This window comes from Sinohyriopsis cumingii, chromosome 9, assembly GCF_028554795.1.
Source record: "Sinohyriopsis cumingii isolate HCF-2022 chromosome 9, ASM2855479v2, whole genome shotgun sequence".
NCBI classification, from domain to species: domain Eukaryota; kingdom Metazoa; phylum Mollusca; class Bivalvia; order Unionida; family Unionidae; genus Sinohyriopsis; species Sinohyriopsis cumingii.
Window position 1 is genome coordinate 42,215,504 of NC_142969.1, and position 12,457 is coordinate 42,227,960.

Here is a 12,457-nt window from a genome sequence, read left to right on the forward strand (position 1 = left end):
TTGTTTTTTTTATCACCTTTTGCCATTGCTTGTGACCAAGAGAGACATGGATGGACATCACTAATGAAATGCAATAAGCATACTATTTTTTTAAAAAATTCCACCCAAAAGCAAGCCCAGGGTTAAGATTTGGGAGACACTGAACAAAAATATTGTAGACTTCATTCAATGTGCATCACTGAATATAATTTTCATCTGTCACTGTTATTTTTGTTACAAATGGTCATATCATTTTAAACTTCACTGCAGACTAAATACATGAAGGTATATGGCACAAAAAGAAATAAAAGTTTATTCTCTCCAAAATGAAAGGAGATTATTCAAAGGCAATGATTTCTAATCAATAATATAATGATACATTTGGATGTCTTACAACTAACATATTAGTACTGACATGGTCTACAAACTGCTGGCTCTACCCACCTGCACAAGTAGCTGCAACAAAAAGACTTCCAGGAGAGTTGTATCCATTCTCATCTGCAAACAGTTTCTTCATGTTAGCATAGGCCGGGAAGTAGATGGCAGAGAATGGAATATCTCTTAAGAAACAAGCTCGTGATCCCTGAATTTCAAAATCATAAATTCTTAAACAGATTTTATCACCAAAAAAACACAATCACAGTTTTAAAGGAAATAAAACTTGTATTTAGTATTACCTGAAAATGTAAAAATGATTACTGTCAGAATTCCAGTATTTAGTAACTGACAAAAGTCAAACTACAAAGTTCAGATCCAGACCAGTTATAATTTTATTTGTTCGTACAGTCTTACTGAATATACTCACTGCATAATGTGCCAGTACATCTGGGTCCATGCAGTTTGTCAGGACTAATTTGTTAAACAAACATACATCCCGATCTGCCAGTGCATTTTGTGATTGATAAGGCGAGTATATAAGACTATGAAATTAAGACTAAGAACAAATGTTAATTGTAACACAAAAGGTTTCTGATGTAATATGGTCCTGTAATGATGCCATAATGCACCATCAGTGATGAACAGTGTGACGGGTAATTTTACCTAATCTGCATTTCAGTTGCATTCCATTCTGCTAACATCTCATTTTTTTTTTGTCTCGGAATTGCATTCACCTTTTCCATTTATCACTTTCATTCATCATTTCCTTTTGGTATCGCTTGTTTGGAATGAAATTATTTACCCATAGTAAAAAGACAATGGCACAGCCTGTACGGACTGAAAAATTGTATGTCATGTCAAGAAACATATCCGAGATTATCATGCAAAAGGGATTTTCAACTGTTTAGCATAAGCTGAAATATTCAATTTTCACATTCATTCATAAAATTCATTCATGTCTTTTTTCTTCCTTAATCAGTCCTCATTCTGTGGTAAGCATTTGCACTCCAAATTTTCTTCAAAACTCATTCATATTTCATTTGTATTCACTGTGCATTTTGCCTGCACTCATTCTGCACTTTGTTCACATTTACTTTGCATTCCCCTTGTATTTCACACATAAAATCACCCATTTCAGGGTCTGTATGTATCATCACTTATATACTGACAGACACACCAGCTTGCATTTACTGCAAAGGTCCAGTCTTGGGCAATCTCATATATTGAATGTGTAACCAACAAAGAGGTCCACAACAGGGTCCAATGAGTTAATGGACCCTATGATGACCACTGTGAAAAAATGCAAACTGAAGTGGTATGGTCATGTCTCAAGAACATTTGGACTTGCAAAAACAATCTTGCATGGCACAGTGCGAGGGTGCAGAAGAAGAGGTGACATAAAAAGAGGTGGGAAGACAATATTAAAGAGTTGATAGCCATGGGGTTTGGAGATTCCCAAAGGGCAGCAGAGAACAGGGAAAGATTGAGAGAACTGGTTGTGAAGTCATCTATGGTTCTCCAATGACCTCTTGGGTATTGGAATTGATGATGACAATGATCAGTGAAAATTAATCTTCATCATTTTAAAATATCCTTTCTTCATGGAGTAAAACTAATCTAAATCATCAGTACTCAAAAATTATGACAGCCCAATGCTTGGGGCTCCTCTAATTTTGTAACAGGTCTGTCCTGTATTCTAAGTGAGGTACCTTTAGGACATGTTGAAAATTGTTTAAAATTTCCCTGAGAAAACTTAGATCGTGCTGATGAAATGTGTAAATGTATTTTCAAGATGCTGATGTAACTGCCATAACATGGCGCAATCTAAATCAGATCACCACTGTCCTACATAAAATTGAGATCTCATTTTAATCAGATTGAAGCATGGAGTGTCATGCTAAAATTATGATTTTGTACTCCTAAACCCCCTGGACAGGGTTGTGTTTTGAGAAAACACAATTTTCAGTAATCTTAAATTTTTTATTAAAAAAACCAGACCAAAATAAAGCAAACAAACACACCACTTTCAATATATGCATGTTACATGTAGCATGTATAAAAGGAAAACAGTCATGATTGGAGCTAAGTGGGAGGTTGTGGGTTCGAACCCCGGTCGAGTCATACCAAAGACTTACAAAAATGGTACTAACAGCTGCCTCGCTAGACGCTCAGCATTAAGAGCTAAGTGTTAGGACTGGTCGACCTGGTGTCAGGATAATGTGACTGGGTGGGACATCATGCTACATGTCTGCAGCATGATGCCCCAGTGCTAGACATCACTATAAACTACCACACTGCAGACATAGTAGCAATATGACTGAAAAATTGTTAAAGCTACGTTAAAAATCCTAATCACACACACACGATTGGAGCTGACGTAAAACTATCCCTTGGGCAGTTTAAGTACTGGCAATTAAAGGCGAAGAGATCAGGTATAAACCACCATTTCACACATTACTTAATTGGCCGACAACAGCTAGTGAGAAGTTTTTTGAACATTGCAGTGGTTGAGCCCACTGTGCTCATTTGCATAGATAGGATTAGGACGTGCAACAACTCATTGGTAAATCAAATATATGCTAGATAGGTGTACAAGAAGAAAAGTTATTACATATTATTGCCTTGAATGAGAATGTTTAAGCCATATGTATCATATTTGCGAACAGCAGCATTTCTTTTAAGTCAGATTTTACTGCATACATGGAATGTAAAGCATGATCATTTCAGTTGTCAGAATAGTGTTAAAGCGTAATTCATTTTTGAAGTTATTTTAGGAAGCAATTGGCTATCAGCAAAGCCAAACAAAAATAAATTTCAGAACTCTTGGTTGATGAAGTTTTGCTTTGTGAAGCATGCCAGTGTAGCAATGAACACTAATGACACTTGCATTACTTTCAAACCCCTTTGAACCCAATTGAATTTATTATCAAACTGTAGCTATTGAAATACTGTGACACTATATTAAAAAAGAGGAAATTTTGGGCATGTGTAAATTGGTGTCCACGCTTGTGGAATTTCAGTCAGGGCTTGTGAGCTATTTTAAGTCACCAGCTTGGGGCCTGTGTCTAAAAAAAAGAAATCTTTGAGCACTGATCCCAATACTTGTTTGCTACTACTGTAATGCTTTCCATTTCTGGGATGCTTAGTCCCAAGTCCAAGTTAAATATTCCCTCCTGCAATTGGAGGTCTATAACTGAAACAAACATGATCCCAGTCTGATTCCTTGTTCACACCCAACATATCAAATGTCCGACTCCGATTGAGACATCAGAGCAGGATGGCATGTCGGAATGATAATATCACATAATTAAAATTAGATTTTACCCTGTCCCCACAAAAAAAATTACATTTTATATTAGTAATACATTAACTGCTACCACAGCATTCGTGAATTTACTACTTAAGAAGGTGGCTGAAATTGGACACTCTGAATCATCACTTCACTACCGATGTACTCAAAACCCTCTCAATCAACCAGAATGGACATAGATATATAAAAGTAAAATATGGGAGAAAAAAATTAAAAGCAGAATACATAAAAGGATATGACTATTAGCAGAAAGCCAAGAGATGCCTAAATTTCTTGAACACCTGAAGAGACATGAGTATAATTACCGGCAGTTCAAGGGAGATAATGATATTTTTGATTGTCAGTATCAGATTGGTATTATGTTGCCTTTTCTATTCTAGACCTCCAATTAATAAAGTCCCTGAACTGAAGACTAACCCTAGGAAAAGATAGAGTAATGCAGTGTTACCAGATAGTGTATTACTGATATTATAATATAGTTTTTAAAAATTATGATTGGTACATAGGAACCTTTGATAAAACATATCACAAAATGAAAGGAAAGTATAATGCTAAATTGGAATGCTTTCTTATTTCAGGCAGTTACTTTGACTTTTTACACTAAAATTGATATGGGTTTTCGTTATACAACGTTAAAGCCATCTACCAAGTTTGATAAGTCTAGAGTTATGGCTTGGAAACCAAATTTCTTTTTATTTTAGTCAGTGACAGACTGTACTTTTTGGTTTTCGTTATACAACGTTAAAGCCATCTACCAAGTTTGATAAGTCTAGAGTTATGGCTTGGAAACCAAATTTCTTTTTATTTTAGTCAGTGACAGACTGTACTTTTTGATCCCAAAATTAATAGGGTTCTTCCAAACCACAAGTGCAAGCTATCCACAAACTATGGTAATATATAAGCGGTGAACAACTTGACTACTGTAAACAATGAGGATGCAGAAATAGTGTTGGAAACTACACCACTCTGGTGGCCTAGTGGTTAGAGCATCTGCCTTGGATGCGGGAGGTCGTGAGTTTGATCCCTGGCCAAGTCATACCAAATACTTACAAAAATGGTACTAACAGGTGCCTCCCTTGGCGCTCAGCATTAAGAGGTTAGTGTTAGGACTGGTTGGCCCGGTGTCAGGATAATGTGTCTGGGTGGGACATCATGCTACATGTCTGCGGCATGATGCCCCAGTGCTAGACATCAATATAAACTGCCACATTGCAGACATCGTAGCGATATGACTGAAAAATTGTTAAAGCTATGTTAAAATTCCAAATCACATCACACAACACGTCTTGGAAATTCAGGTTGTGTTTGGTTTTATATTTTTATAACTGAAAAAAAAGGACATATAGTTACTTATAATGGATTTCTATTATGTCTACTACACTGGAGAGTTTCAAGTACTTGTATTAAATTTACTTCCAAAAATAAGAAGAAGCAACATAATTATTTATTTTAAAATGTATCCACCAAAAGCTCTGTTAACAGTGTGATATTTAAAAAAAAAAAAAGTAAACACAAAGGTAAACTGGTATTCTGCAATACGCACATTCACATGGAAGCTGAGAGAAGGCAGACGTTTTAGTGGAACTGTTGAGTCTCTATCTGTATCTGTATGAAGGTAAGTAGTCCACAACATGCACGTTCCTAAGTGTCATCATAAACAAATTCTCGGACTTAATATTTTTAGAGTTACGCTTAATATATGAGGTCAACAAAAAAGACACCAAGCTGTCTAATTTGGTCATTGTAAGTACCCTGATATCATCTTTCTTGCAAGACAGGATATGTATGACTACAAGCACAATGACTCGAGTCCATGAATTCTTTGTTACATGGCATTCATATTTAACATCCCACTGCTTATTTGGGGACACATTTCAATATTCAATTTTGGCTTCTCTTTGGGATCTTATTTATTTATCACTGTAAACTAGGTAAACATTTATAAAATGGCTATGAATAAATCTTTTTGAAATTTTAAAATTAAAAACAGAATTTGAGAGTGGGATACTGTATTAACTGTCCATGACAATATTCGTTGTGTCCTATAATGCCGTTAGTATTCTTTTACTCAATGCTCCAAGTCACACGTGTAACCCTGACCAAATTGTTGAAAACAAATGACTAGATAGGTAGAATGAGTCGGAAAGCCACTTGGAAAATACATGTTCACTGTTTGTTGAGGAACTTTCCGATGGAATGTTGTTGATGTGGGATTAAAGCAGTGAGAACAAGATAGATATACAGTCGAACCCACTTATCTCGACCTCGGTTAATTCGCCAACCCTATTAAGTCGACGTTTTTGAAGTGGAACCGCCAAATTCTCTCTTTGTCTTAGCATTTTCTCATCGGTTATGTCGATTCTTTTATGTCGCCGAACCCTAATATCTCGAGCACAAAAGAGGGCCAAATTTGCCACTTAACGTCGGTTATCTCGATGCCCATGACCAATCGCCGGCTTTTGAAAATGTTAGTTATCGATGCCACTTCACCATCTCACTACCATATTTTCGCGTATATAAGACGCGTCTTATACAAAGTTTTACGTACCCCTCACCCAGGGTGCGTCTTATATTAGTGGGCGTCTTATCTAAGTATTTTTTAACACGAACAAACGGTACAGTGTGTGATATTGAAGGACGATTATTGCGGTCGATATTCACGTTTCACGATTTTCATTCCTAGTTGTAAAAACAATTGGGTAAGTGTTCAGTAATTACCACATGTACCAAGGAAAATGTTGATGCGCCAATACCTGCTCCATGATGAAAAGAAGGCACAGTACACCCCTTCCCTTCTAGATGCAATGAACTTCCTGAGATCAGCCTGGAATGGCGTGAAGAAGGAAACAATCTCAAACTGCTGGATGCACTGCGTCATTCAGGATATTTCCGATGATGAGTTTCAGGCACAGTGCCGTGCAACCGCAGAACAACTCGCGGAAGTGGCGGAAAAATCAAGCCTTACAGATGCTATCTTGGAAGAGGAGGCACAGGAGTTAGCCATCTCTGTCCAGGAATTCCGAGATTACATAGAAATCGACAAAGACGTCGTTACTGATGGCGTGATCACCGATGAAGACATTGTATCAAGTGTGCAGTCAGCACAGGCAAGCACATCTGCATGCGGCAATGACAAAGAAGATGAAGAAGATGCGGACGAAGATTTGGAACCAATTCCCTCAGCTGGTGAGGTGGTAGAAATGCTACAGAAAATTCGATGGTATGGTTCTTTTGTAGGAGATGAAACTGTTTTAGACAGCATAAATAATATTGAAGCATTTGTTTTCAAGCAGACTGTTAAAGGCAAAAAGCAACAAAGCATTATAGACTTTGTAAAGAAACCATAGTAACCGCGTGTACAATACTTTTCAGAGCTGTGTCAGAGTGAAATGACTCGCGAATTTAATTTTGACACTGGTTAGCTTTTTGTAAAAACGAACTACACCCCACACGTTTTTTGTGATTTTGTGAGCGATCTTTGTGTTTGCAATGTTGGAGAATATAATAAAGGTTTGTATCGAGAATCGATGGTGGTTTGTATTGTATACTGGTAAATCTCTGCTGTTAGTTGGTGCACATATGCCTTTTGTTGTTAGCAAACATGTATGTACATTTTTATAGCATGCCGATCGCTTCATCAAACAAATCATGGCAACGCTGTTGAGTAAAAAAACCTCCAAAAACACGTGCATGTACATTCTCATTCATTAACGCACATCATGTACATAAAGAAATTTCAAGCACATGTTAATATAATGCCGCCATATTGGTTTTCGTTTATCTCAATCATCGGTTATCTCGACGCTTTTTGGCAAACCCCTAGGCCGGCAACATAACCGGGTTCAACTGTAGCGCTATCTATGAGGTCAGTAAGTGTCATTTTCATTAGAACTAGCCGTAAGCTGCTACACTGCTTCACAAAGCACCATGATGATATGACTTCCAGAGAAGCAGTCATATAGTGATTTTCAAAACTGCCATCATGACAGCCATTTTGGAGACTATATCAGCATCATTTTAATATAACAATTATATAATGCAACAAAGAGATTATGTTTAAATTATCAGAAAAAAATTGTCAAATTTTGGAGGACAAATTGGCATCAACTTCCTATAGGACAATATACATATAATGATACAAATTTTAGCCTAAACAACAGGCTAATAGACCTTTCCATTAAAAAGAACTAGTGATAACAAGATTTTCAAGATGGCCAGGTTCCATCATGTTGGAGGCCGCATCAGCACCATTTTTATTAAGGACCAACAAGACACCATAAGAAATCTTTTAATGAAAACCCTTTGTCACTACAACTGTGTATATGTAACCATAAAAGATTTTCAGCATGTCCATCATACCAGCCAATAACTACACCAGACATATCTTCTTCAGTTATTACCAAAATAGAGATCATCCTTTTGGCAAAACCCGCAGGAAGTTATTGCCATTCATTTAGAAGTAGTGATAAAAATATATTGCAGGCCATGTTGGAGGACTGACACAATTTTATTTTAGGAGCTCCTAAACATTGTAAGAAGTCTTACTTTAAATCCAGTGTTGATAGGACAATTTATTCTAGAATACCAGTATTAATTTTTTTCAAAGATGGTTGCCATGCCAGCAATAATGGACATAACATCAACACCAATTCTATTTTGGAGAAACCAGACATAAGAAATAGTCTTTTAGTGAATACCCACACACATATGACCATCTGTTCAAGAGTAGCAAGAGAAGTAGCAAATGGACTTACCGGATGCATACAGCTTAAAGCACTACTTAGCAAACACAGATCAATAAAATAGGTTCATGTTAAAAAACATCACTTAAAAATTCACCATCCTTTCACTATAAATTAAAAAACTATGGTGACAACTGGAAGTGCTGACCAGAATTCCCATAAAAATGGTGAATTCGCAGTACATGAAAGCAAGCAAGCAAAATTCATCCAAAGTCTTAAATGACAGGAGAGTTATAACAGATATCACACTCTTTTACAGCTAGTATAATCTATAAGGGCATTTTCCAAGTTTACTGTTGTTTTTTTTTAATGTAGATACAGTATATGCGTAAATTTACCTTGTACAATCCCATAAATCCTAGGTCTTTAATGACACTTATTGCACTGACACGAGTCTTGCCTACAATTTCTCCTGCCACCTGCAGCCGAATCTTCACAATCTCCAGGGGATTTGTGAACATCACCTGTGAAGCACCTGCCTGTAACAAAAATAAAAAAGAAATTCATCACAGGAAATAATGGATCTGACAGGTGTGTTCATGAAATATCAAATTTATGATTTGTCAGGTCTTAAACAGCTTACATTGAAAGGTGGCAATGTATAGTATTGTTTTTCAATTAATGGACCTGGCAATGAGATGCACACTGCATTATTTTCACATGAAAGGCAACGAGATGCACCGTTTTATATTTACATGAAAGGACTTGGCAAGGAGTGGCACAATGAATTATTTTTACATCATCAAACTGGTTTTAATTGGTTTGTAAGGTTTCTTTCTTTCTCTCAGCTACTTGTATATAAAACGACAGATGCGGCTTGTTTTGAGTTTTCATCTTTGTTATGGCATGGCTAACGTTTTATATAGACTATAAAACACCTAAAACTAGTACTGGAAGTTTCTGCGAAGCCATAAGAGACTTGTATTCTGACTTGATAAATACTTAATTCAACTGCAACCCATGCAAGGTTATGACCTCACCTTATGTATAAGATGTACATTACAACCTGTGTGAAATGGCCTTCAGGCTTCTGTAAAAAAGTATAATGTAAACTCTACCAAGACAGGTACTAGGGAACTAGGTCACTGCTTCATCCAAGTAGAGTAGGCTGTTTGGTTTCAAGGGTAAAGAGGTAATTCCAACAAAGAATTACGTCATTTTCAAAAAGGCACAAGTGAAATAATTCATGCACAGAATGAAATATATGTTGATAACTATGGCTTTGTATTAATGCACAGCAAAATCAGTAGCAAGCTTGATTTGAATAATAAACTCTGCAACCCCATACATTTAAATGGTTCTGTTTCAAAGTCTGTATCAGCTGCCCCATAAACACCTTTGTGATATAGAATTTGCATCCGTCTCAAGAACACCTTAGTGATGTGAAGTTGGCATCTGCATTACTGACTTTAAAAAAATACAGAAAAGAAAAGAGAAAGCTGTTAAATACAGAGGTAATTAATAAAAAGACCCAATATGGAAATATACTGTCATTAACTTTCTGTGGTAAGGTTGGGGGAAGTTTGAGGGCAGTAATGGAATGCAGAATGGTCTACAACTGCTCCAGACACAAAAACATCAGAAAACAATTCACAAATCATTTAGAGTTCTGGTTAATTGATTAGAAAGTCTTTGTTGACTTTGATATGATCCTATTTTATGCCATATTCTTCATCAACCTGCTGTATTTACACATTGTACTTCCAAGCTAGCTTGAGTAACAATGAATAATAATGATGATATGAGCAATGTGACTATTCAGAAATCGGACACGTTTTTATTAACTTATGTGTTTGAAAAAAAACCGTGTCATATTTCTGAATAGTCACATTGCTCACATATTCTCTTATTTCTTCAGCTCGTCCATCAAACATAAGAGTAATTTTATGACATTACATCCGACTAATGTAACATTGTTTTTATGTCAGTAAAACAAGTGATTGAAATGTCAAATCATATCTTTTCATACTGAAGTTTGTAATAAAAAAAAGGGTGATAAGTGGAGAAAAATAAAAATGAAATGGTAAAGACAGAGATTGCATAAAAAACAGACATGCATAACTGAGAGTTTATACCAAACTGGAAAGAATACATATAGTATGATTCTGACAATTTATTAAAAGAAAAGGGTGGGGTGGGGCATGCAGAAAGTACACATTATACATCCCTGTAGTTGAGAAACTGGGCCTAAAGAATTTATCATCGTATGTACTAATACTTTGTAATAAATGCTGACTGCATTACAGCTAATACTTACACAACCTCCAGCTACACATTCAGCCCATAGTGCAATTGTGCCATCTTTATTCATAAACTTGTCTCGTACAAAGTCGTTGACCTTTAATACAGGATATAAAACATGTTTTAATGTGGATGGTTTATAAAACATGTTTTAATGTGGATGGTCATGTTTTTAAGGTAACAAATTTTGGTGAAGACTGTAAATCCGAAATTTTGCAGACTACAATTCTGATTAACATCTTATCCTATATATAGTATTCATTACTTTTTTATTTACTTTCTTAAAATTGATTTGCAAAAATTAAAAAAGTTGCTTTCCTAATGTTATACAATTAACCCTTATCTAAACATATAAAAACTAGTCTGAGGGATATCTTTATACCATTTACAGCTCTCTCACTGTAACATGGAAGTTGCGGTCCAGAGCCACTGACTGCATTATGTACCCAACAACGTTATTGTAAAAATAGCAGCAGGTAACGAACTGCAATATTCTGAGAACAGCATCATAACCAAACCACAGTATAGCAGGAATGATCCAAACTATTCTAAAAAGGTGTTTTGAAAAGAAAATAAATATATAAAACTACTATGCATAAGTCAGGAAACTCAGAATAATACAGTAAAATATGTTATGAGAGACCACCCCTTCTGCCAGTAAGAAACGGTCTCTTGACAGGTGGTCTCTCATAGCAGGTTTGTACAAAAAGACCAGTTTCAGATGTCCAGTTTCAGAACAATTTAAGGAAAAATACCCACAATCACTGTACATATATTCTATTCTTTAATAATAGTTCTTACTAAAATATTGTACGCATTCATCTGAAAACAAAATTATACAGCAATAAAGATATACTTCTATCATTAAACATGAAATAACATTTACATTTGAAGATCACATGTACATGTATTAGTATATGAAATCATTTCTAATTTACTCCTTTTCCTTTATAACATCACAAATTTATTTTTAACCAAGTTTAAACTGCTGTTTTGTGAATGGTCTGCTCTTGTTTCACTTCTTTCAGTTATAATAATTATTTCTCCAGTTTTAAAGTTTGTCTCTTTTTAGTTGGAGGTTCGTCCATTGTTACAAAAGTACTAGGTAATAACATTATTAGTTCTCATTTGTAATATTGAACGTAAAGGTGTTTTATTTAACAGAGCTTTGGGAAAATATGACAAACCTATCATGTGCATTGCTTTTCTTACAATTAATGAAATAAAAAGAAACAGTTATCTCAACACAAGTCAACCACTTAATTCCAAGAAGACATACAGGGATTAACACTATAAACAAACTGTGCAACCCGACTGCACCAGCCTGAGTAGATGACAGCTTGGTGATTGAGACATCACAACCCTTTAACACTATCAATCAAATCCTGCAAATGAGTCTCTCTTGCTGGCTTATTAGACAACCTTTTTCACCCACAGGCAATACAGATTAGCTCTAAAGACATACCTCATACGCGACTACTACCTTAACTTCAGCACTACAAAGGCAATTAGCGACGTACATTAGCCTGGTTTACGAATTGTAGCATTGGTTGCTGGAAGCCAGAATCCTTTTTATTTTGTTTGTTCATTTTATGTTTGTTTTTGATCAGAACAATCTTTTCTTATCAAGCGGTTGTTGTTACAAATGATTACATAAAGGTCAGCGCTATTTGTCTCTGTTCTCACTATACAGTCATTCATAGAGTTGGATACTGGGTCCTACTCATTACATATTGGCGGTAGCTATGATAAGGCTGGCAACCAGGCTAAGTGCTGGAATAATCTTTATGTACTTCAGAATGGTTTA

General features: G+C 35.8%; 1 protein-coding gene across 2 annotated transcripts in view; it reads right to left on the reverse strand.

Moving 5' to 3' along the window:
• Positions 1–12,457, reverse strand: part of LOC149791627 (electrogenic aspartate/glutamate antiporter SLC25A13, mitochondrial-like) — a 113,582-nt gene that overhangs the window by 37,464 nt on the left and 63,661 nt on the right. For both annotated transcript variants that reach the window (XM_089970184.1, XM_089970183.1), the window contains 3 exons: positions 10,667–10,747; positions 8,748–8,888; positions 424–562 (listed from right to left, as the gene is read on the reverse strand). In XM_089970184.1, coding sequence (XP_089826310.1) covers positions 424–562; positions 8,748–8,888; positions 10,667–10,747 — 361 coding nt within the window. The remainder of the gene's footprint in view (positions 1–423; positions 563–8,747; positions 8,889–10,666; positions 10,748–12,457) is intronic.